Genomic DNA, 26,362 nt, shown 5'->3' on the forward strand with positions numbered 1-26,362 from the left:
GTAGATATGATTTAAAAAGAAAAGGAAGAAAAAGAGAAAAAGCTATTTAGGAGTTGTGTTTATACATGGTTAGATGCTCCTCTTGTTGTGTGCTATCATACTCACCCTCAAACAACAAAAAGTCTACCAAGAATTAGCTTTATATTCATACCATGTCTTTGCTAAATAAACTCTCAATTGTAATAAAGAGTCTACTTTCATAAGCAATTAGCCTTTTCAATTTGAGTAAACTTCGAATTATTATTTGTATCATCAGGAACACTTGCTTTTTGCTTCTCTATAATTCTCAGACAGCAGCATTTAACAGGAAGGAAAAGCATCAACTAGACAACTTCATTCATCTGTTCTTAGTTTTTTGGGTACATTACACATTTTGCATCCTTCACCAAGCTAGTCCAGAAAATCTTGCAAGCTAATGCTATGCGTTAGTGTTTTCCTCTGGGGCTCCCCAGTCCAACACAGCTTATTAACAGTACATTTAATCATCAATACTGTTAATAAAGCACAAACATCTTAAAGGTTTAATAGGAGTAAGTACGCACTATTTTAGAGCTGCTTTGAACTTCTAGTCTTCTTAATCTCATTTTCCCCGTACCCTCTTATTTGTTTGGTAATAGCACCTATAGCAGATTTCCAATACTTTTCAAGCTGAGTAGAGCTGGTTAATTCCTAGAATAGAGACTGCCAGGGCAAGCCTAGTAACTCCTGCTAATGACTAAGTAATTAGAATAAATTGGAAGAGGAACTGAACCTTAATCCAGCATACTCTGAAATGACATTGTAAATAATCTTAGATTTTCTTGTTAGGATGTTAACCCAGGAGCTTTCCATCCTGGTTCTGACAGGCCCAAGCAAAGACACAAGATTTACTTTCTATTATGTTTACTGTGGTTTTGTCTAGTCATGTGTTTGGTGCTCTCAAATGGCTTATTTTGCAAAGCAACCAGCAAACTTATGAATGAAAGCGGTTGGGACGGTAAACTTGGACAGAAGTAGTGAGACTTAGACAGGAAAATGTGAATGAAAACTGTAAATTATTCTGGGAAAGTTTACTAGATTACTAAAATCTGCAATTTCATAATTGTGAATAAGGGTATCTTCAGTTAGCTGCACCTCTTTTTTAAAAGAGGAAGTAAATGTAGCCATTAAATAATATAACAAAGAAATGGGGAAGAGGAGAAGAAAAAGGCAGGAGATAGCAGTTATGTAAATTAGGGACTGGAAATATAAAGAAAGGAAAGGCTTGGGAGGGAGCAAAGGAAACTTCTACCTTGCAGCCTAAAGCATTTTAAAGGATATCAGCAATAAAACAATTCCTAACAACAGTTGAGCTTATTTGCCAGCAGAAGATAGTGAAAAGCCTTGATGATTCGGGAAAGGCAGAAATACTCAGCAGTTCACTTTTGTTTAGAAAGAAGCAGTATGATGTAATCAGGCACCATGGGAATGCAGAAGTACCATCCAACCCTCCCAAGTAACTGAGAAAGATGATTAACAGCAACCATAAAGAATTAAAACACTAAAACCCAGCATGCCTAACTAGCACCAGATAAGAAAGCTGTGTGAGGTGCATAGCCTTCTCATGCTAACTTGTAATAAGTATTTGAGCAATAAGGAAACTTGAGTCTGGAGGAGAACTATCTCAAAGAAAGGCAAAGCAAGATAGCCTGGATAATCCTGGCCCAGCTTGTTAGATAGTAAAAGTCAAATACTGGGAAAGCTTGATATGGGATTCAACTAATAGAGAAGAAAAGGGAATATACCATATTGTCCCAGTATAAAGTGAGGTTTGGATTTTTTTGCATTATTTTTTATTTCAGAAAATACCATATGAAAATATTAATTGTGTTATATGATACCCTGCTAAACTTATTGTCCTTTATAGCCATTTATCAGCCTCAGTGACATGTTTTAGTGGTCCAAATTAGCTAGTGCTATAGCTGGATTTGGCACAGATGTTGAGTGTTAGAGCTGGAACCATCCAAACTAGAATCAAGTTGTTGACTGCTACTGAGACATTGCAGTATTTTTGTCTGTGTCATTTCTTGAGCCCAAAGCTGGGTTAAAATAAGTGTTATAAAAGACCTTTGCAAGTCTGGAGAACAGAGTATGTGAGAGGTAGCCTGTGATGGAAGGCATTTGGGCCATGATGATAGAACTATTGCTATGGGAGCATGCAAGATGTTTTTTAACAAATATATATTAATTTTTATTTGTGGAGATAGGGGAGGCAAAAGGAGATCTTTAACTTTGTGTGTGAAGAAGTGAAACCAGCCTCACTTGAACTGATAAGGGTAACTTGATTCTAATAAACCTAGTCATATGCCAGGCGGTTTTGTTAGGCCAGTTTGCATTGATTTGGCGTGAAATAATAGGTAAAGGTAACCGTAACCAGTTTCATATCTGGTCTTTTTATTAATTGCTAGGTGAAGTACAGTTTATGAGCATTAAGAACCCTACAACTGGAAGGCAGTGATTCGGAAATGGATTTCAGGGTCCTAATGGAAATAGAGCTGAACATGAGCTTGCTGTGGAATATGGCAGTTCTACATTGATGACAGGAGCAGGGTTGTGTTCATAAGATTCATTAGTTTAATATCAGAATAACATGAGAAACTCTCTAACAGCTGAGAAACTCATAAAACGTGGAGTGTGCATAGGAAAAGAGCCATACAAATTAGGAAAATACTAAAAAAATTGCCTTCCAATGGGAAGTTGAAAGAGATCCAGCTGTCCTGTTTAAAAGAAGACTTGTTTCAGACTTAAATAGTACAGGGTCTAGCTGGTACTAAACCAACTGTGTGCTATTGCTGGAGAAGGCATATTAAAAACCCTGTAACAGGAAACTGAAATGAGGTAAATTTAAATTAAAAATAAAGACAATGAGAGAACTTGCCAAGAGGGGGTAAATTCCTCATCTCTTGAAACCTTCAAATCAAGATGTGGCACTTTTGTATGCTCTAGTCAAATACTAATTATTGGATTCAGTACAGAAGCAGTAAAGTGATACAGCATCAGCCTTACACAGAAGGTGACACTGAATAATTCAGGCATCCCCAAGGACCTATGAGTATCTGTTACTCTTCCTAAACTTCTGAAAGATATTGCTGTACACTGGTGAACTTGAGTCAGCTTTGGTGCTGATATGCCAGGTATTCTGTCAATCTATTACACTGGAGGTAAAGTTAGACTTAGTCAATCCTTTAGTTTAATTGAATAACCTGTGAGACATCTTTGTTCAAACAGCTCTATGGGATCAGAATATTGATGCCAAAAAGTGTAAGTTTAAGAGATTACAAAACCAAGGGTGCTCATAAGGACCTTGCCATGTGATGGTGACAAAGTATATTTCTCTTGGTACTGGATTTTATGTTTGTTTGGTTGGGTTTTTTTAAGGAACTTCTATCTTCCCTGAAGTAATTTCTCTGCTTTTGCTTAGCTTTCTGCCAGAGAATTGCACACACTCTAAAATCTCTCCCATATAACTGTATCTTCTATTGTTGTCCTGTCTATAAATTATCTAGTGTGACTTGCAAAAACAACAATAAATTGCAGAGTTAAATAGGCAGTGAAGGCAGTGTATCATTTGGATCTGATTATGTCCTGACAGCAGAAGTTCCTTTTACTAAATTGATTTACCTAGCTTTAATGAAATCCCAAAGTAGTAAATGGTTGGTGAGTAGGATTATGCAAGGCTTAAATATATTTCTGTCCCTTGAAAAAGCTGTGGAACTGTACTAATACTTCTGCACTTGCATGACAAGCTGGATGGGTATTGAACCACCTGAAGGATCTTCCTGCTTTGTCTTTCCCATAGTGGTCACTTTGACAGAACACTATGGGATGGCACTTGAAGGTGTTGTTACATCTAGCTTTTAGCCTCAGCATTGCAGGACCTTTCAAGTATGTGAATAACCAAGAGCACCAGAGGGATGTTTCATGTGTGACTCCATGAGCATAATAATTTCTTCAGAAACTGAAGTTAGTAATGAAATATGAAGATTGAATAACTACTTAAGAGCCCATGGCATACTGGTACATGTGATATCTCCCTTTGAAGGGCAGACTTGAGCACACAGAATCCATGCGGCTCCTGTGCTACTGTGCTGCAGCTAAGCCTGCCTTGCCAAACTGTAGTTTACGAACACCTACAGAGAGGTCTGCATATATGGAAGCAACATAAAAGCACAGCAGCCAGTGACATGGCCACTGTCTGAGCTAAATCCTGAACCAGAACAATCATCTGCTTCACTCTCCTACACCAAAGCCATCTGAAGCAGTGCATGAATAGGTTAACCTTTTGAGAACCGATTAGAAAGGGGTTAATTCTTGGTATATGCTGGACAAGTGTGAGCAGTAGCTGGTTTTGGCTGCTGAATATCCAACTCTTTCCAGGATTTACCTGTAACAACCTTAATTACATGCTGTAGCAACCATCATTGAATTTCTTGTAGCATAGTTAAGATTATTGTATTCAGCTGGAGAAAACTTGTACCTCAACCAACAGCTATATGTAATCAATAATTATATAGTAGATAACTGACTGCTTGCAGCTCTTTCTGTTTACCAGGATCAAGAAAGGGAAACATTTTATGCAGAAAATCTCAGTTCTCCTGCAACAGTCTCATAAAAGATGAACTCTGCTTTTTTATTAATTGGTGTATAGTAAGTACAAAGTGTTTGCTCAAGATATCTTGCTACAGAGTTTGGAATTTGCACTGTGTTTACTAAGACCACACGCTCGGTGGGTTTTACAGCACTAGGATTAGAGAATCCAGTGAGTATAGATACTGTTGTGATAGCCAATGCTTTGACACTGAAGTCTTAACTAGAGAACTTCCAAAGCTGAGTGAGTCCCTGCAGCCTGAGGTGGAGAGCCAAGCTTTTCAGCAGAAAGCTGTAAGTGATCCAGATCTTATGTGGCTTGGATCCAGGGGAGAGTGCGTAATATGCACTGATTACTTGGTTACATTCAGTTTATTTTGTTCTGATCTGGAAGGATGGTGTTAAGTGTTTCAAAATTGTCTGGGAAAGGAAAGTCAAAGGAAAAAAAAAGAAAATCTATATTATGTTGTGAGAAAATGTTTTAACTAATTCAAAAATATTTTAAATGCTTTGCAATAGAAAATGCCAGTGCAATCAAATCCAAAATAAAGAGATATTTCAAAGTGAAAAGATGAAATGTTCCATTCTGAAACACATTTAGATAGTTCTGCCAACACAGTTTTGAAAATATCTATTACAACTCTCTTTTTTTTTCTTTTCCAATGGAAAATTATTCCACATCAAGATTTCCTTCTGACTAAAACTTATAGCTAAGCTGTTACATTGCTCCAAGTAAATGTTAACTGTGCTTGCTCAACATTTCGTTATCAGCTCTTTCAGAACACTGAGCTGTCTGGGAATAAAAAAAACCCCAACAAACCCAAAACTTTCCTATGAAATATACATATGTCAGAGTCATCAAGCTGGCAATAGTAACATCAGCATGTTTTTGGAAAGATGGACATTTTTTGTTTCAAAAGTATTCTTCATAACAAAGAAGATCATAAAACAATTCCAGACTAGAGTTTTAAACATGGAGAGAGGTTTAAAGCTTGCTTTGTAATAAACCCAGATTGTATATATGTGTAGCCCCACTTGATAATGTTAATGTTCAGTGATTTACAAATCATAATAAAAAAAGAAAATGGAGAATCTCTGTTTGAATAACAGTTGCTCAGGAGAATATTCATTAGTTTAGATCATGACTCAACAATGTGGTTCAGAAAACAGAGTTGAGCAGTTGGAAACACATTGGAAATGGTTTAACTTTTTTTCTGAGCTGTTTTTTTTTTTTGTCTTGGCAAATATATCCATACAAAAAAAAAATACTGGGCAATTGCATAGAGACATTGAATGTGCGCCACTGGTGAATAATAGCATATATAGTGGACACTGATTGCAAAAGAAATTTTAATCGGTGCTCAGCTATCAAATTATACTCTGGCAAAAGCTCACGTGGTTAGTATCTTATATTTTGTGGTCAAATGATGTCAGCCTCTGAGGACCATCTGGGTCTACAGGATGGAGAATTAAGGGCTTGCTATCAAAAATACCCTGTCCCTGTAAATAGTCAGGTCACTGGAATGTTAGCAAAATCACTGCAGTGGGTCTGAGCTTTTGCAGCTAGAGCTAGGGTAAGAGGTGGCTACTATTGCAAACAGATCGTAAGTGCTTTTAAAACTGCATTTAATCCCTTGGAGTACATCTAGAAATGGAGAGAAAAACAGAGAAAGCACTTCTTACATCAGCTATATATTTGACAGCTAAATGAACAAGCAGACCCATTTGGACTGCCCAGTGTTTCTGGACAGCTTGCAAGTCTGTACTCTCTGGAATACATTCTTGAGCTGACTAAGAAATCACTGCATTCTGGAAATGACATCTCCATATGAAAGAAATTATTGTAGCTACCTGGAAAATGCACAGAAAGGACCTTCCTGGCAGTTGTTTTCCTTTGTGAATCCAAGATCCCATAGAAAGAAAAGCCATAAGGAAACCTAATAGTGGTGTCCAGTACAAATGGTTTTCATTCTATTCACTTCTTTTCTGTTCCAAAGACACCTTCCCCCCAAACGATTTCTACTACCATGGCATGGGGCTGTGCAATGTGCATGCCTTGCAGATGTGTTTGAAATTCCCTGAGTAATAAAGTAGATGCTACCCCACCACCATTTTCCCGCATCATACTTACATACACAATCATCTTTCGAATGAGCTTTAAGTCAACGTGCTGTTGCGTCTTGACACTGATGAAACAGAAAGAGTAGACCATTCCAGTGTGACGCTTACTGCGCATTGAAGATGTCCCAGCTGAAATGAATTAACTATCTACCTTCAGAATCCCTTCATCAAAGCCAACAGGAAAAGGGTGATGTGGTTTCCTGTGGAACCGCTCATGATGGGTACATGGGCACATGCCTAATTTGTCTAATGTCTGCCTTCAGGCCTGCCCTTGCTGATGTTGTGCTCCTGTGCACACGATTCTGCCACTGCCTCCAGGGTTATCGTCCATCTCCTCTTACTCACATCTCTGCACATTCTGCATACTGCCATGTACTCTTGACAGCTTTGTTTTGGTACAGCAAGTGATCTTGTGTGCTTTTGATTTTTCTTATTTATTTATTTATTTATAGACAATAACTCTGCATCTACAAAGGGGTTACCAAGTCTTGGTGTAGCATAAAAGAGTGAACAAAGTGAAAATTTGAGGAAAAAAATATGTCAACAATCTGACGCAACTGAATCAGTATTAACATCAAATTTGATAACTGTTACCAGTCCATAACTGTTATTTGATAACTGCTATCAAATCCAGTGCAGGCTCAAAAGAATCACAAAAATAAAAATGTTATACAGAGTTACAAAGTCAGTTAATTGTGGTTTTCTTAATAATATGTGATGAGAAGAAATGTTGCATTATTCAAGCTAAACTAAGCTATCATCCCATGACCCCAGCCATTCAGAAGCATTATTGAACTTCACCAAGCTCCACTTGTTAGGGACCAGGCTAACACCCAGCAGATGCTAGTCTGCCAGCATCTTCAGTGGTGGACTGAACCTTGTAAATTATCTCCTTTATACCATAAGAGTAGCTTTATTGGGACTGATAAAAAAAGCAGGACCCACTAAAATCAACTTTGGAATTCAAAAGTGAAGTTACCTTTTTTCTTTCTTAAGTAACGTGGAGAAACCACTTTCTTTTCATCTCAGTTTGCAATAAATAGAGAGTGTCTCAGGATCTACGGGAAAACCTGCATGGGCTGGAAAGCAGGGTACCTGTTAGGTACCCCGGTGAAAGATCAAGACAAATTTCAACTGAGTTCCAAAAGGCTTTGTAAGTGCCAGCTTCGTATGTCTCTGGAGTATTTCTTGCTTTGTCTCATATAAAGCCATAGGAGGGAACAGATAATTTCAAGCTAACGCCCCCTCAGTGACAACAAATATAGGCAAAAGGAGAAACGTCCCTCTTCATGGAGTGGAGGCTGGTGTTGAAGAGTTCCAGATGTCCTCCAGGTTATAGGTTGAGGTACTGAATGTAAATCATGGCTTTCTTTCCCATCTCTGTGGGTTTGGCTGGAGATGCATATGTCCTCGCTATTTCACGCTTCAGATTATTTAGCAATGCTTCTCACACTGAGAGAAGTTTAAATCAGCAATTTAAGAAGCTAAAAGAAGAAAGGCTAACAGCTATGTTGTCCTTAATTAGCAAGCCACAATGACTGTGTATAACTAAATCAGAGCCTGGAGTGTGAATTTTGCAGCAGTTATAGAGTGATGATTAATCCCTAAATGAAGATCCCTCCTGTGTTCTTTAAACTCCAGGATTGTTCTCCCTGTTAACAGAGGAAAGGAGTTTGCTAAATTATGTTTGATGAATCTTACTGGCAAATATGCTGGCTGGTAAAGACAAAAGATCTTGGGTTATTAATGCATCAAAATTAATTATGCCAGTATAACTGGTTATCTTTGGCACAAGTACAGAGCTTGAGGGACCAGACATGGCGCTGCCCTATTTGTTACCATGGTAGGCAATTATGAAAGAAGTACAGATCTGGACTTGCATAACCTGAAAGCAGTTCTGAGCAGATTGTGAATTTCCAGGTTAAGAGTAAAAGAAATATTCCTCTCTCAAAAGCTATCCTTTAGGACCCAGAAGGAATCTGACCCACTTACAGAGGAAAAAAGGTACAGTTTAAAGAGCTATGATCAACGTTGTACCGGCTACTGGGTTTTCACAAACCACTCAGGAAAATTCAATTGATTTGCACTTAATCTGGTACAAGGTAGTAAGAAAAATCTGGGTGGGGCACCAGTTTGATATTTTTAGCTCGAACTTCTCTGGCCATATCTTCCATAGCTGGGGCTAAATATGCAAGAAAAACTGTGGGTGGCTTCTGTGAGACTGCAATAACCATTCCATCTGGGTAAGATGGTATATCTACTTGCCGTTTTAGATAGCTTTACTTGACATTGCAGCTTGGTCAAACTATAGAGTTAGCTTAGGAAATGTGATTGCTTATAAGTACTGCTTCAAACTTCTGCAGGGTAAATGAATAACATCTGCGATATGGAGATAGATAGCTTTTCTACTTCCTGACAGTGAAAAGCACCTATCTTGACAATTCTGCAGATGCAAGGCTGCAGAAGCTTCATCAGGAAATGGCAGGCAATAGTGAGCATCTTTGATACGTAGGAACATCACAAAAATACTAAGTATGGTTTTGTGTCTCCTGACTGCAAAGACAGTTCTTCAAAATTATCTGCAGACCTGAATGCAGTCCAGTAGTCGAAGCACATTTAAACAGTGTGCCAAGCAGTGTGCTCTTTGCATGTGCCAGATGTAAGCAAGCTGTGATTTATGCGTGCAAATGCCTCTGTGCATACGTGCATCTTAGCTCAGCTGGAATTTAACATGAGTGCTTTTGAAAACTTGAATTCTGAGTTATGCTTCCTACGTTGTTTGTTCTTTCATATTAGAACAGGCTCTGCTTCTGAAAGATGCAGAGTGGAACTTTACAAGAAGCTGAGGAGATGAAAGTTTTCACGCAGTAACAAATGGAGGTGAGTTCCAGTGAGTCATCTGCTAAGTTTTGAGGGCAGATGGCTGAATGAGAAATTCCCAACCATTCTTTTACCACCACAAAAATCTCTCTAATCTCTGCCCATAACTACAGGGTTGTTCAAAACCAAAATCTATAGAGATGAGAATGGTTTGCTTTCTCAGAACTTAGCTTCCAAATACAGCTGCTAGGACCAGTTTGTAAACTTCTAACCTGTGTCCAATGATAGCAATTACACACCTATCATCTCTGTGCAGAAACTGAGTGCTGAAAGGTACAAGCACACATATATTTGTGTGCAGGTGAAGACTCTCCAGTGGGGTGGTGTTGAAGCTTCTTTAAGGATTCTGACAAGATCCTCTCCAGGTCCAGGGCAAGCAAAACCGAACAATAAAAATGGACTTGAATTCTGCAGTGACTCATGGTGCTTGGTGCACTTCTGTGTGTTTGAGCCTAGTGATAGACGCTGTTTCAAGCCACAGGGAAGATTTGTGGGTGCATCTGATAGTGAGTAAAGCGTCACACAGCTCTTGGTGCCTGTGATGCATTGCCGTCATGGTGTGTTCACCCCATAAATGCTATTCCAGTTGTGTGTCATCAGTTCTAACTGCCCCTCTTCATTCTTTTGTGGTCTCACATGGTACAGTTCTAACAGGACAGAATTATTCTCATTTGTATTTGTAGCTGAATGCAACTTCTGAATTATACCAGTTATTCTGCTTATCCCCTTCCTGACTTGACAACATTATCTCAGAAAGCAGTTACGGTCGTCTATAGCTTTAAAACTTGCTTATATTTTCACATGAAAACTATCAGCTACAGCTTGCTGATAGTTTCACATGAAAAAGTGAAACTATCAGCAAGAGCTCATTTTCTGCATAACTCTGAAGGTAACACCTTGAAGCTACTATGACCTATGTATGAGTCCAGAGCAAAATGCTCCTGCTATGAGTCTTGTGCTCTCTTGCACTCTTGCTGTTACAAGAGCCTGCTCTAAGCCAAGTCAGCTCATTAAGCCAAGCCAAATTAGGAAAAAAAAAAAAAAAGTCCATTTTCTCCAGCTTTCATAAGCTGATTGTTTTGAGAAGGGTTTGGCAAAAGCCAGGACAAGGGCAAGGTGGGATGTGTCTCTGGGAGCAGGAGATAAGAAGGGAGCAATGGGTCATAGGCTGAAGAGGAGCAGAGCCTCCCTCTTTTGGGAGCAGCAGGCTATTAGATCATCCTGATATCTAGTGTTTCTGGTTGTTAGTCATTGCCTTAGACTGAGGGTGTCATGACAAAACCTTTGTTGCTATTGTTGTTACCCTTATGACACAGAGGAAACATGACTTGTTTCACATAATTTCCTTCATGTAAACAGTGAGTAGGAATTTCATGTGTCTGTGTGTTCAGGGCACAGACAATGACTTCTCAATAGCTTTTGCTGCTTGATGAGAGTGCTGGGAAATAAGGGTGGCGATGACTCTGGAAATGGCTACAAACAGCAAGATAGAATCCTCATGTGAACTATACACTGAAAGACATGTAGGAAAGGCACCACTTATCTCAGTATATGTTGTCCTCTTAAGGTCACTTAGGTAAGGTCAGTACAGCAACATTTGATGGTATATTTGTGCCAAAGAGTCATAAGAAACCCAATTAAGCCAGATAAGCTGTTAAGTATGCAGTAGAAGCTGTATTTCCACTGAAAGTTTTGCCAGTATAACACCACCAGCAACATCTTCACTGTATGGTATATGAAATACAGGCTGAGATTGACATGTGGCCCAGAGTGAGGCAGCATCTTGGGGTTTGTGAAAGGGTGCCGCAGCATGCAATGATTTCCCAGAGAAACAGGCTAACAGTGCAAAGTGTGGGTCTGGATCCAAAAATTCTAGCAGTTCATACATTGCCTACACCGATCCCTTATTTCAGGTCCCTAACTTTTCATAGTCTTATGTATGGTTATATGTATTTTTAAAGTCCTAAATTGGTCTCAGAAAACACACAAGAGCATGCCAAGCAGGAATTGCAAGCACATTATATAGAGTTTCACATTAAAGTAGCTGTGCATGAACTCACCTAGCACTTTGTGTATTTGCACAGTGTAATCTTTGGTTACCTGATTTGTGTACAGGTGCTCAAATTGTGAATGTGGAATGTCGGCAGTTGATTTACTGAGAACATTAAAAAATAGGTTACTATGTCTATGCAAGCTCACTACAAAGAATGCTCCCAAGCTTGCCTATACATGTTAACTCTTTTCTTTCTGTACCCTTTAGCACTGTATATAATAGCCTATCTTCTAAATCAGTAAATCGGTGGCAACATCTTTGGAGCATCAATCTCATTTACCTATCCTCAAGGAGCTACTTCACCATTTGCAGGAGCCTTTTGTGACCCTTAGATGAAAGACAATTCATCTGTGTAAAATATTATTGTTATTGTTTTTGGTCTACTGTTTTTACTGTGTTTTATTGGAACCTGATGTCCTGCCAAAAGTAACACCCTGAGAATCTTTCAACAACTGTTCCTGGGTGTTCTGTAGATTACTGCTGTTTTCTCATACACTGTCCCTTGGAATTGGAATTGCATTCTCAGATTAGAAAAAATGTCAGTTCCCTTCCCTCTGTGAAAAGAGCTGCTGTTCAGGCTCTATATTAAAAGAGTAGGCTCGTACTTTCTTCTGGTGACTTATTATTCAGGTTGTGTTTTGTTTTCTCATTAACCCCTTTGCAAAACAGGTTCAAAATGTTAAATAAGATTGATGTGAATGATCTTGTAGCATTATGCAAACACTTTGCATAACTGAGAATGGCCAGTTAAAGGAAGACTGGTGGAAAATTGGACCCAGACATTCAGTCAGCAACTTTCCACCCTGCAGAGACAAAGAACCTTTAAGAAGCTAACTTCATAATGAGGAGCTATAGTACAGCATGGCAGAAATTAAAGGGAGGCCCAAAACCCCTTAGTGACAATTGTGTTTTTCAGAGATCTCCTGAGTAGATGTTGCTTTGAGAGACCTCTGGGAAGGGGTGTAGCAAATGAGGCCTTCTTACGAGACTGTGTTGGAGAAGCAAATGCCTCTGGGCCAGAATAGGAATGGGAGGAGATTAAAGCAGAATAACCATTTCTCTGACAACTGAATGCCCAAATTCTGCAAATACAGTCTTCTTCTGAAACACATTCACATTCAGTCACTGAACATAGACATTTCTGAGGTGTGAAACAAAATTTTGCAGGAACTGAAGTTTCTTCTGATTCTTTTGTCACTGTGGTGTTTATCCTGTTTCTCATTTCAAAATGGCCTAGGGACAAAAGAAGTGAGGACCACTGATGCAGAACAAATGCCCTGGATTTCAAGTGGGGTTCACTCAGTATGCATTTTGTGTCAGAGCTGGATTCTTATAAGGCGGTAGCCAAAAAGCTGCATCCAAATGAACTCCTAGGTGTTTGAGGAGGGGTAGGAGAGTTAGTGAGAAGGAGGTAAAAAAACCGTGGACCATGTGGAGCAGACTAGGCACTGGATACCAGTGTTTGGAGTGTCAGCGTGGTTGTGACGGTCGCTAATTGGTCTGGGCTCAGAGAAATAGCTCATATTATTTTCACTGCATGGTTTCAGTTGTGCAGTGAAACGTTTACACATACCTAGCACAAGGTGGTGGAGGAGTTTATCCCTACAGTCTGTTCACGTTTGATCACACTCGTCCTTTTCTGGTTTCTGCCTCCCCCAGCAGAGCTCACTGTAATTGGAGCGGCTCCTCTTTGTCAGTATGTTGTGCAGTGATTGAAAACTGTGAAGGGGTTTTGTAGTGCCTTTCTGTGAACTCTTTACAGTATTTTTTTTTTTTCTCTGGCAAAAACCTAAACCAAACCAGACAAAACCAAATGTCAGTCTGCCCCTTTCTTCTTATTCAAGTTTCTCATATCCTATTTGGACACCCTGATACTCTGCTTGATGCTGTTGCTGATATGACCCAGAAAGATGAGCAAAAGAAACTTGTTTCCACCTATTAGGATGATTATCATGACCAGGGACTCTAAATCTGTGTTTATCCCTACCTAAGATAAACATTTACCAAAGATAAATATTTAGTGAGATTATTGCAATTGTTCTCCTCAGTTCTTGACCCTGGCACCAAATAGTATTGGGTTTTTTGGGGCCTTTTGAAGAAGCTTTGCCTTGTAACCTCCCTTGTGAAGAAACAGTGCCTCAAAGGATACCTCTTGCAATCTTCCATCTTGAAGGCCTTCACTCAACTACACCTATTACATTTGAATGTAACTGCGAAGTCTTTCCTTCCCTGCCCTCCCTCCCTTGATTTCATACATCCTCCTAACACCTCAGCTCCTGCAGCATTTGAGTACAGAATGTGAATTTCCCTCTGCTCACAGGTATCAACATGTTAGCGTTGATTGTGTATGTAATAAAGGTGCCTTGGGCAAAAGGCAGACTGGATGCTGCTTAGTAACAGATACAGTATTCCCACAGTTTTGTGCCTGCAGAATCTTATCTATAACAAAACCAAGAGGAGTCACAAAGTCCTACAATGCACCAGGAGGAGAAGAGAGCCTTCAAAGGTCTGTATAGATCTTTCCATACAAAGATTGCCATCAGTAAATCACAGCCTTCTCTCAGCCTGTGCATTTTGCTGGTTCTAAGACAAACTTCCCACAAGTGTTGCTCTCCTTTCTGCTGAATCAGCCTTACAGTTATGCCCACTCAGAAGATGATAGCAAATTAAGAAGTACTTTGTCATGAGTAGGGTACAGCTATATCATGTATGGAAATGGCCGATAGAGCCAAAGGAGTTACTCTGCTACATTCCTTACCTTCCCTTATTTCTCCAAGGGGTCAAGAATGGAGACAGTGTCTCTGGTTGAAGGATAGCCACTGGAAACAGTATCCTTTCAGACTGCTTCAGATAGATCTGCAACACTATGTACCCTCAATGTATTTCATAAACAGATTTATCAAGACCATGGACATATGTGGTTAATTGTACGGGGCTCATCGTAAAGCCCTGTGCTACTTGCTCTTGTGTAACTCCTTTGAGGTTTATTTGGCTGAACTTTACTTTTCGTAAGTCATTTGATAACATGTAAAATAAAAAAAATAAAAAATGGGAGGAATTTAAAAATTATGTTAGGCACACCAATAACAGACAGACTGGGCTCCTAGCTGAGCAACAGCTCATCAGAGAGTAAAAAACAGGGAGGGGAACAAAGGAAGAAAAAATGGCTTTTGGATCGGAATAAAGAGGATTGTGTTGTTATCATTTGCAGCCACAGAGCGATGCAGCTTTTACTTTTTTAGCTACTCTTTGCTGTTGGCAGCTATGGGGACACCTTTCCCTGCAGCTGGCCAAGCATCTGAGTCAGTTGCTCCCACAGGAGAGATAATGTCCCTGTTTGTACATTGTGCGAGTGAGGCAAGAGGAAGCACTTTAAAACGACCCTGTCCCACCCTGGCTGTAAACACCTGAGTTCACCACCACGCTGGCCGTCATCCGAGCCCTGATCCCATGCTCCCTCCTGGGGATCCGCAAGAGAACTATTTCGCCATGGCCCAGAAGGGTGAACACTGTAAGACTGACCCAGTTCAGTAATTCAGGGTGATGCCTGGAGGCTTGTGGCTGAAGGTAGCTCAGAGGGGGTTGGAAATGAATCAGAAGATTACTCAGCTCAACTTTAACACTGCTAACCAAAAGCTAACCTAATTAGTAGCCACCAAGACCTGTTGCCATCTGCTTTTGAGTTGCCTGTCTGAGCCTGGTCTAGAGTTCAAACCTCTGTGTAAAGATACAGATCTACACTGTGCCTGCAGTGCTGTCCACATCAGAGATGGCTTTACTTATCTCTTTTTTTTTTCATGGTTTCAGCAGAATGATTGAGCATTAGATCAGCTCAGAGATGAAACACACCTCTTGCTATACTTAGTAGCTCAGGCTAAGATGAAGAGGGGAGCTCCATCTCTGATTTCTGGTGACAGAGACCTCCAGGACTCAGTTCTCTGTATCCATTCCCCTCATTTGCTTACTAGCATTCATAATGTGTCATTTTGTGGTCTCACTGGAGTTCTCTTCTGGGGCCGCATGCTATTATTTTCCTCTCCTTCATGATTTGCTTCCCATTCTGAAGTAGTTGTGTTTTGGTGTGTTTGTTTCGGGATTTTTCTCTTTATTTTTATATTTTTTTCCCTCACTTTTGCTTCTGCTTTTGTTTTTGCTTTGATGCTGAAGATATTGCCTCATCTGAGCGTGTGTTAGCTTTTTTATTTTGGTAGGCCCATATCTCTTTCCCCCAAGTTCTGTGTAGCTATACTGGGATACACGTAGTTTTCTCCCTCAAAACCCATTGCACCCTGGCTCCTCATCTGAGAAGGACAAAAGAGGGGTTTCTATTGTGAGAGTTGACTTTGCCCATCCCTCTCTGGATCTGAATAGACCAGCATTATTTCACAAGTGCTAAATCCACTCACAATGGTTTTAAATGGTTGAGCTGCTCAGCCAGCTGAACAGCAAACACCAGAGGGGAAACCACATTTTGTGAGAGCTTCAGATTCCTTCAGACTGTACGTGTAGCCATTAAGAGCAAAGTAAAAACCCTTCGACACAACTCCCTTTGGCAACTTTTTCACAGCCCCATGCCAGAAATGGGGACTGGTTAAGGAATTGGTCTATAATTAGCTCCCAAGAATCCAGCACATGAAGATGAAGATGGAGTACAAATCTCTTTCCGCTGAAAGAAAACAGCAGCATATTATATTTTCTTGTAGCATATTAATCCTTTGCTAAATGTCTCTTTAAGTATTGATTGCAAGTCAAGGTATCACATGGGCAAAAGTTGGGAAAAAAACAGCAGATTGCATATGTTACGCACAAATATTTTCTATCACATTTGTGTTTGTGTCTGTTACTCTTTTCATCTAAGTTATGAAGAACCCAGATTGCACATCTCATGGTCTTCTGATCACCCCAGAAGAACTAGATTTCCAGCTAACGTGACCAGCCAAGAAACATCCAAGAATGAAAATGATTATCCCATTGCTGTAAGATGAATGAAAGCCTGTCTAAAGGAGCTGCTACTTCTGTCTCTGTCTGGACGTCTGAAGACAGGGGACTTCTTTTTCCCTTAGATGACATAATTGCATAGTGCTTAAGCAAGTGCTTTCACAATGATCTGGGTTAGCTTAGACATTCAGTAATGGAGGTTTTCTAGCCCAGACAGTCTTGATAGAGCGATTACTTTGAGCAATTGCATTGGGGCAGCAATAATAATTGATGGTGGTAACAAGGATGAACCTACCCCCTTCAGTGATTCAGCTCCAGTCAGCAAAAAATGTGTGGCCACAGCCTGAAATCATACAGGGGCATGCAGGAACATTTCCTCCTGAATCAGCTAAAAAAGAAAAGGTGCAATCTTGAAGTAGAATGGTTGCATCAAGGACCTGTGTGGTCATCCTGAGTCAGAATTTATGTTTAATGTAATTTAGTTTGTTTCACTTTGGCTTTGGGGTTTGCTTCCTACACCAACATGGTTGGACACGACTCTTAGCTCTGACCAAGAAAGAGGTACAAGCACAGCTGTGCGCCTGAACTTTTGAAAGTGTGTCAAAATTTGTTTCCAATTGATGCTGAAGTTACATTCAGCAGAGAAAGAATTGTGTTTGGTCTCTTACCATAAATCAGCTTCAGTTAATGTTCTTCTTTATGTCGTGTGAAGAAGCAGAGTGGTCTCTGACAGCTAAATAAAACAATCTTTAACAATTTCTTCAAAAAATGGAGATTAAGAATTTAGCCAGTGAGATGTAGGGATGAAACCGCAGAACACATTGCTGCTCCATGTCAATCTACCTATCCGAACAGAGGTGCTCAGTCTTCTGCTTCTGTCACTTTCTACTTGTGTAACCTTGGGTACATCAGTGGCCATTTAACTGTCTTTGTCATGACTTAATATCTGTAAAATAAGGAGGAAAACACCTCTTGCTCATTGTGGGTACTGTGAAACTAAATTTACTGATGTTTATAAAATGCTTGGGGAACTAGGTACAGCAGAACTTCCTTCTCACTCAAGTCCAGTGAGAGTACAGAGTATTACTTTGCTGTTATTTTCTGCAGAAACTTTCCTTCATTAAAACACAGGTTATGGAAGAACCTATGTTCTTGTTGAACATAGGGTTGGTTGACCTTTGGCTCTTGTTAGATTGGTAGGAGAAGTTATTTTTCTTATATAACTAAGGTTCTGTGGTGAATTTGGGATTAATCCTCAAAAATATTATTTAGAGCTCTGTGTGTGCAAAGAGGAAACTCCTGCAAATATGCATAAATATTTGCAAATATTAAAAACCTAAAGAAAAAAAAGAGAAGGCCTGAACAATCCAGAACGCAGTAAGTACATCACCTCATTTTCTTGTTCTCGTTTCTCTAAACCTGCTAACAGGATTCCCCCAGAATTTCCAGCACTTGCTGAACCTTGACCTAAGCAGCTTCATGAGAAATTTCTTCCCCAAGGGTTATTTTGGCTAGAAAGTTCTAAGATCCTGAGTATAATGGTTTTCACAGCTGTAATTATAGAGTCACACATCTGATTCATGTAATTTGACAAGGAATTATAACTTGCCCGGTTCAAAGGAGTGTGTCAAGATGTACAGTAACTGGTGATGTGAATCTTGCAGCATCTGCACATGGGCTCTTCCATCATTCTGGTGTCCAATTCAAATGTTTCTGTTATGTGTTTACATACCTGGGGCAGTTTAGATTACAGTAGTGGAGCTCATTTCTTGTATTGCCTTTTCTCAGAGAGGGTGTTATAAACATTTGACTCACGAGCCAGGGATGGGAAAATGACAGTGAAAATGCCCATGCACCCTTCTGTACTTGGAGAAGCTCACACTTCTGTGTATGGTTAATGTATGCACGCAGTATTGCCCATTTTTGGTTCTCAGAGGAGAAACATAACAAATGAATGCATATTTTTCAAGCAGGGCTGAGAAGTGACGACTTGGGCTGGAGGTTTCAGTTTTTAGTGGCTAAATGAGCAGAGGTGCTGTACCTGTTTTCAGCTATGGGTACCTGTTTTTCAGGTATGTGTTTTAAGCTCTCGGGCATGGAATGAAGCTGAGGGAGACCACTTTTTGGCAAAAGATGCAAAAATCCATTTAGATGTGGTTTAACAGGTACTTCATGGTCCAGAGGACTCTCACAAAGATGTTTCAGTGGGAGGTTTTACTGCTGGTCAAGAACCATGTGCTGCCACCACCATAACCAGATTTATGATTGCTCACTAAATAAAACCCACTCCTTATGCACTCAAATCTGCAAGGTACAAGTGTGGGTGAGATGTATCTGTATCTCAATTTGTGAAACAGGTACATGGTGGTGCCCCTAAAGGTTGAGAAGGACATGGTGGAACAGGGGGAAAGGCATTTCACTGGTGGCCTCCGTCACACAGGAGGGTTGTCGTGGGATGGTTTGGTATGGCTGCTGGCTAACCTCGTCGTCCAAACTGAGTGTAGCTGCACTGACTTGATACTACTCTTGGTGGGGCATGGGGCCTCTACCATGCAAATACCTGAGCATACCCTTGGCCCTCAGTGCTGCACAGGCACCATTTTGCTACCCTAGGTCCTCCACACTTCTCAGCCCTACAGGGAGACCCCATGCCTCCTGGGCCTGGGGTCAGTGTTTTTTGGCAGTACAGCCTCCTTTCTGTAATTTATAGCACTGAGAGGTAACTTTTGAGGTGTATCAACAGAAATTACTGTTCTAATGGCATGTTATTGCCCTTTTTTTTTTTTTTAGAATCATAGAATCATATAATGGTTTTGGTTGGAAAGGACTTAAGATCATCTAGTTCCAACCTGCTGCCATGGGCAACACTGCCAAGGATGGAGCATTTTCTAAGGCAGGGTTATCTTAATCCTACCCTAATCCTAAACACAGTGGAAGAGTCCTATATAACAACAGTTCCTAAAACCTGGGGTCCAGTGCCTCAAGATTAAAAATACTATCCCGATGTTTGGGAAGGGAGAGTGGGAAGGCTGGCCATGTCTAGGTAGAGCAGGCAGGAGGAATGTATAGGAGAGGGGAGAAATGCCACATCTGACTATAGAACAAGGGACCAATTGTACTGGCTGTAAGAAAAAGTCTCCTCAGCATTTTGTGGTCACACTTATCTCTCTCTCTTCCAATGTGAGTGTTAATGGTTTCTGGAACCAGCATAGGTAATGCTACACAAACTTGCATGTCCCTGCAGCCAGGGGAGAAGACCATAGGATCATTCTTGCTCTGAAGTGTGATACCCCATTTTACACCTGTCTTTTGACAAACTAGGGCATGGTGAATCTCTGCCTAAACTCTAGCTAGCCCTGTAAATGGCTTCACTCTTAAGTAGCAGTCTGAAATCTTGCAGTCTGAGTGATGCCCACCACTGAGAGCAATCATGTTTGGGCCTTCCCTGCTTCTCCCACTGGCTACACCCAGACTTTGACCTTCAAGTAACTGATCTGAAGTGAGAGCTAGCTGCCACTTAAAGGAGAGATCCTGCTGCCTCTACATGTCCTCATGGCCACACAGTCCTAGTAATTGGCAGTTGTCTGATCCTCCTGAGAAGCACTGCAGGACAGCAAACCAGAATGCTAACCCTGCCAAAAAAGTGGTTAGTTTTCCCTGAGTTGAGCTCTAAGAGCCAGCTTTACCAGCTATGAATAGTGCAGGTGGTGGAGCGCACTCCTGAGAGTTGGAAATTGAATCCTGTTTGAGGTGCTATAGGAATTGTGTTAGTTTAGTTAAAAACACGGTGAGAGAAGTTCCTCAGACTCCTGATGGATGAGTTGCACACACTGTATGGGGATGTCATAGGGATAGCTCTTTCTGAAGCACTGAGATTTTCTTTCTGAAGTGCTCTTTCTCTCTCTCAGTGCAGACTGTCATTATCCAGGCCCAAATTACAGAACCCAAATAATGCTACTGAAGCCCCCTGGGGCAGGCACATGGCTCAGTTGGTGATATTAAAATGCTGCCTTTCCAGGAAATCACAGAAGGAGAATAAAAGTCCTAGAGAAGGAACTAGAAAGCATAAGCTGGCTGTTGCTGCAGAATCAGGCAAATATGTGCCCAAGCCATGAACTTCGAAGTACATCACAGCCTCAAGACCCACATGAAAGCCACAAAACCCCCACAAAACTTGAAGTCTAATCCAGTTGTGAACACACGCCCTGCATCCCCTCATGAGACCTAGACTGAAAGTGGGATGTGGGAGATGGGATTTACAGTGCTAAGTGAGACTTTCTATTTGTTTCATGGGCATTTTGTAAAAGTCCACACCGCCATGGTTATAGCAAACTTGGTTTTTCTGCCTGTCTAAAACCTTCCTGCTGTAGACCTTGTCAAAAACTGAGCACTGGAAGAAACTATGCAATTATTTAAAATCATTTTTCCTTGCAAGTTGCTTGTAAACCTGTCCTTAATTTCTGCAGATGTATTTTGCTTTCAAAGTATTCACCAAACAGCTTCTGCCAACAAAGTATCCGTGTAGGGTCTGTTTGCCAGAATTATTATTTGATCTGTTTACTTTTTTAACTTCTGATGTATGAATGATTCCCTAAATGGTGAGGTACGATTTCTGCTTCTTGTCCCAGAGGATTGTGAATTTTTTCATCCAAGGAGTAAGAAACTATAAAAGGAAAGACGCAACATACAGTATATAGCCTCTCTTCAATGTGAGTATGGATGACATCTATTGAGCACACATCACTTAAACAGTCATTTATACAGAACATAACACTCATTCATGAATAAGACAATATAAAAATACAAACCTAATAAAACTCTGGAGCCATTAAGTATCAGCCCCAACCTTTTCTCCATTCTGCTATTTTCATCTGGGGCTCTGATAGACTTAGCCGTGGCATCAGTGTGTGAGTGTTACTGATTTCAGCTGTCCACAGACTCCCGTGGTTACTGCTGCTGTGGTGGGAGTGGTGGAATGGATGTTGTCTCAGTCATCCCTATTCAAAGCCTGGTACATTAGCTTAAATCACCAATGAAACAGGGTTGTGTTAAGATGTCACATCATGAACTGTAGCAGCTGAGATACACAGCAAAACAGATTTAATGGGTCTTTTGCTGCTGAAAAGAATGGTCCTGTATAGCTCCCTCCTCCTCTTTATGGAAGGATTGGAGGCGAGAGTCAGGGGGAGTAATAGCATAAAGAAGTGCAGATAAATCAGGCAGAGTGTGACTATCAAAGCCACACTTCTAATTTATAAACCTTTGTTTCCGACATAAAAATAAATTGGTAACGGGATCTTGTTGGGTTGTTTTATTTGTTTCTATCTCAAATATGTTTTTCTGATCCCAGGTACTCTGTCATATCTCATCAGGTTACTGATCTGCCTGCCTGGTTTCTCATCAATGCAAGTACTTAATAGGGGAAAGTGAAAGTTTCACTTGGAAACCACAGATAGGGATGTCTGGGAATAAAAATGTATCATTCAAACTAATTCATGTTAAGTTTTTATCTTTTGATGGGTAAATTAATCTTCTTAATTAAAATATTTTAATTCAGGTTTTATTTTTTGTCTTAGCACTTTGCTGCTGGTACAAATCTGGTGAGGCTGCTCTACAGCCTTGTGGCTTTTTTTCCCATTTCAGCACCATTTCCTTTTAGCATCTCTCTGCACAGTGTGAGGTTTTCTTGGTCTTCCTAGAAGTCAGAACTGGAAAACTGACTCCTTTGAAACACACAGAACAAGAGAACTTTTGTGAGGGAGAAAGTGGATTAACAGGAGATACTTCTTGCTGTTAAAAAGCAGTCCTAGGTCTCACTGATGGACAGTTGGTGTATGATTTCTCCAATGCAAGATACCACTTGCAGTCTGGTCAGCAATCATGCCATTGCCTGTAGTGGGCTAAAAACCATATTTATTTTTATCCTGCTATTGGCTTATGGGATTTGAAAGTACCTCTTTTAGCTTGCATAACGTAAATATTGTTACTGGACCTCCTAATCTCTTCTCAATGCTTGCTCTAATATTTGACCTTCTAACCTGCTCCAGGAGATGGCAAATTCCACAAGCTGAGGACATGCTGGATGAGGGACTGTCTCCTGTTATGGAGACTTTCAGTTCTGCTGGGTGAGCTCCTGTTCTCCTGCTTTAGGATAGGCAAAAAAGCTGGGGACTGATCAGCTCTCCTTAGAGCTTTCTTAAATCTTCATTGCCTCTTCCAGCTCCCACCTATGCTAGTTTTCATTCTATTGTTACTTATTTGACATGGCCATATGAATGTTGTATAAGAAATACCAGCAGTCCTGTGCAACTGCTTCAGGCACAGGAATAAATAAATAAATAGGAATAAATAAAAATTCTTATTTCTGTATTGTATCATAGTTAACTTTCATGACTCTTCCTGCTGCTCCATCCAGGAGCTCTTTCAGGAGGAGTGAGTTATGCATTACCACCCCAGAATGTGCAGCACACATTCCCACAAGCTCTTCAGAAACCCACAGCTGGGAACTTCCAAGAAGACACCTGCTCTGTGTTCAGTGCTCAGAACAGGAACTCAAAAGAGGCTTTTAAAGGTACTTTCAACTGAAAGGCTTCCTTTTTTTTCTCCATCACTGATCAATCCTTCTCTCACCTCACACTTGTCAAGTTACTTTATTGCTAGGGCCCTCTGCTTGTCTTAGCTATATGTTGTGAATCCTGATTTAGGATCCGGCTGACTATACCAATTTGTTGCAAATGGGTGGCTTAGTTCTCTTAAGGAATCCCCATCAAAGCTATTAACGAAAGTGTTGTTAAAGTGTGACTTAACAAAGTTAGACTGCAAGGTTCGTTGTATTACTGAATGGCACAATCATTTGAACAATGATTCAAAACTATCAAGGGACAAATCGAAGTTACTAAGACAAAATCAAAGTTGCTAAGGCACAAATCAAAGTTACTATACTACAATGTTATGCACTATACCAGTCGCTTACCAAAGGTCTGTTGCTGGTAAAAGGTCTCTCTGCCTCACGGAGCAACCTTGAGAGGCATCCCATCTCAAGGGGAGATCATGGCCATGCAGCCATGCTGCTTAGCCAAGACAGCTCAAAGAAGGCTTACTCAGGCTGTCATATTTATGGAATAAAGTAGTTGGCTTGTAGTCAAATTACATGCGATGGGAAAGGTATGCATGAGATTCCTTCTATCCACAACTTTCTTTGTTCCTTGATAAATGAGTCTTGGAAAAACCACCCGCTATTCATGTGTTAATCACATGATCGGTGTTCCAAGCTCATATGCATCGATGCTCACTGTGTCACTCTGCTCCTTTGTGGGTTTTCAGAGAAAAGATTGAAACTAGAGAAATTCTTGTCCCATTTACAGCTTAAGCCTTTACCTCCTTGAGAGCCTGAACCAAACTATCGCTAGTTTGGTTAAGGGCTTGAGTGCATCTGTCACACTAAGTGGTCATATGTAATGCTCTTTCCTTCCCCTGACAGCACTGTATATTTTTCGGTCGTAAGCATGCAGGAATCTGTGTGCATTCACTTATATTTTGTACTGTCTGGTGGCTTCATGAAATCTCTGTAAGGTGCCACAAAGAAAATCTCAGTAGCATTATTTTTCTTGTGGCGGCCTGTGTAGAGGTGGATGGAAACACTCCACACCTTTCTGCTCTAGAAACAGATAGGTATATTCATTTGAAGTATGAAACTTGAAGAACCTTTAATCTTCTGGGCTTACTTATTAGAGTATTGTAAAGGCTCAAGATGTGGTGAAAGAGGAAAATCTAAACCCAAGATTTTTCAGAAGTTTATGAGCATTTTAACTGGTGAAGTTGATTTTTTCACCTATGAAAACTGGGCTTCAAATCCATGATAGACCTGAAACTTTCCATTGGGTAGAATGGTTTAATATACAAGGAGTTATTTTGACTTTTTATTTAGCCTCATTTTCTTGTCCTCTTTGCCATTTGCCTCCAGTTCCTGGCTTAATGATGTCTATATTTCCCCCCTTTTCCTACCTAGTTCTAGGAAAGCCTAACCTCTTTTTTCTCAGTCTTAAAAAGGGTACATTTTCACCAACTGTCAGAGCTCCCTGTGTATCTTCCTCCACTATCAATGTCTTATCTGAGCATAACTATTCCAGGTCTTCCAAAACTGCTCTGCATCTCAGCGGAGATACATTTGCAGGATCAGGGATTCTTGGTCTTTTTATTTAAGGATAATTGTCCTGATTATTTCCAAGGGCACAGATCTTTCCATTTTATTTTCTTTGACATGGGCCAAAGAAATAGTGTGACCCCAGACAGACTTCTCTACTTTCAAGTTCAAGGACCATTACAGACACAAAAATCATCTGCAGAATTTAGACCCTGCTGCCAGCCTACGCAGGAAGCTGTGCCCTGGGCAATGCTTCGTAATCTTCCCTTCTCCAGAGTTGTTTGAAGTGCAAATCTGGACTTGAACTTCTGGAGTTTAACAGGTGTTTGTGATCTGGGCTTCTGATTCCATTTCATCTCTAATAGTTTCTTTTTCCAAACGCTTGGGTAGTTGCCCTTTCCTAGAACACATGCTGAGCGAGAGAAACACCCTTCTTAAAAAACACAAACACTCAAAAGAGGAACACAGAGAATTGAAAGAGCTTCACCAAGAAGTTTTGTTTCTCTACAAACCCTACATAGGAAACCCTGGCCTCTGCGCTCCCTCCACATTTGCTGTATTTGTTTCTTTTCCTCTTCTCCAGATTGGGAGCACTTTCTGCCAAACAGAGGAAAGCTTTGTGGGATGAGGAAGGGCTCAGATTTTTGCAGCTTGTAAAGTATGTGCTGCCTCCTTCTGAGAGCTGAATGCTAACCTCTGCCCTGCTGCCCCTCCTTCCCTAAAAAGCAGCTCTTTTTAGTAATACCCCTCTTCTTACCCTCACTTTTCTGGAAAAAGGCTCATAACAGCTCCTGGCAGAACAGGGCAGAGATTCTGACACATTTTCTTCAAAGGAGAACAGAGGAAAAAAGCAGCATTGAGTTTTCAAGGGGAATTGTCTGCCAAAGCTAAGGAGAGAAGCATAGGAACGGTGGATATCTCCCCCAGACCAGGGGATCTTCCCTCCCGCTTCTCCCTCCCATGGGTATATCCTAAGATGGACTCACTTGCAGATTGATTCTCTCTCCTTCCGAGGCCATCCTTTTGCCCTCAGTTCCCTTTCTCTGCAGCCGGCTCACGGAGAGGGACACTCTGCACTCCCGGAGACTCTTTTCGCTGGACGGAGACGTGCAGCTGCTGGAACAGACCTGCTATTCATGTGCCGGCGGCCGGCCGCCCGCCTTGGCATCAGCTGGGGGGGGCGAGAGAGGGGGTGGCAAACCAATTCTTCATTGTCCAGGCAGTCCCTGGAACAAGCGTCCTTAGACTTTCCGTGACACTTGTGTTCATTACATGTCTGTGCTACCTCTCCTAGTCCAGCTGAGCTTCATGAGGTCACTTGGGCTGGGACGTGGTGATGCAGCTAGTGTACCAAGAGGTTCCTGGCATGGGCTGTACCGCCGGAGCATCTCGGTCTCTCCGCTCTATCACCGATGCACAGCAGAGCGTATGCATGAAAAACTAGCTGTTGAAGAGATTAGGTCCAGAAAGTTGTGCCTGCTAGTTGCTGCTGCAAAAATACTGTTACACCTCAGATAAAATTTGCACTTCAGTCTCTTTATAGTCCCTTCTTCTCATTTCTCTCCCCAGCCAAAATGCCTTTCCTTTTCCCTCCCCAACACTTTTTTTTTAGAGGAATTTGA

The 26,362-nt window shown here is 40.8% G+C and overlaps 1 protein-coding gene across 1 annotated transcript in view; it reads right to left on the bottom strand.

The window, feature by feature from the left end:
* The window catches only part of NINJ2 (ninjurin 2), a gene marked incomplete at both ends in the record, with an annotated part of 47,454 nt that extends 21,695 nt beyond the window's left edge, over positions 1-25,759 (bottom strand). The window contains one exon of the mRNA XM_080623565.1: positions 25,727-25,759. Within this exon, the coding sequence (XP_080479691.1) occupies positions 25,727-25,759 (33 nt within the window). The remainder of the gene's footprint in view (positions 1-25,726) is intronic.
* Positions 25,760-26,362: the final 603 nt, after the last annotated feature.

Source organism: Psittacula echo (assembly GCF_963264785.1).
Source record: "Psittacula echo genome assembly, chromosome: 1".
Classification (NCBI taxonomy): domain Eukaryota; kingdom Metazoa; phylum Chordata; class Aves; order Psittaciformes; family Psittacidae; genus Psittacula; species Psittacula echo.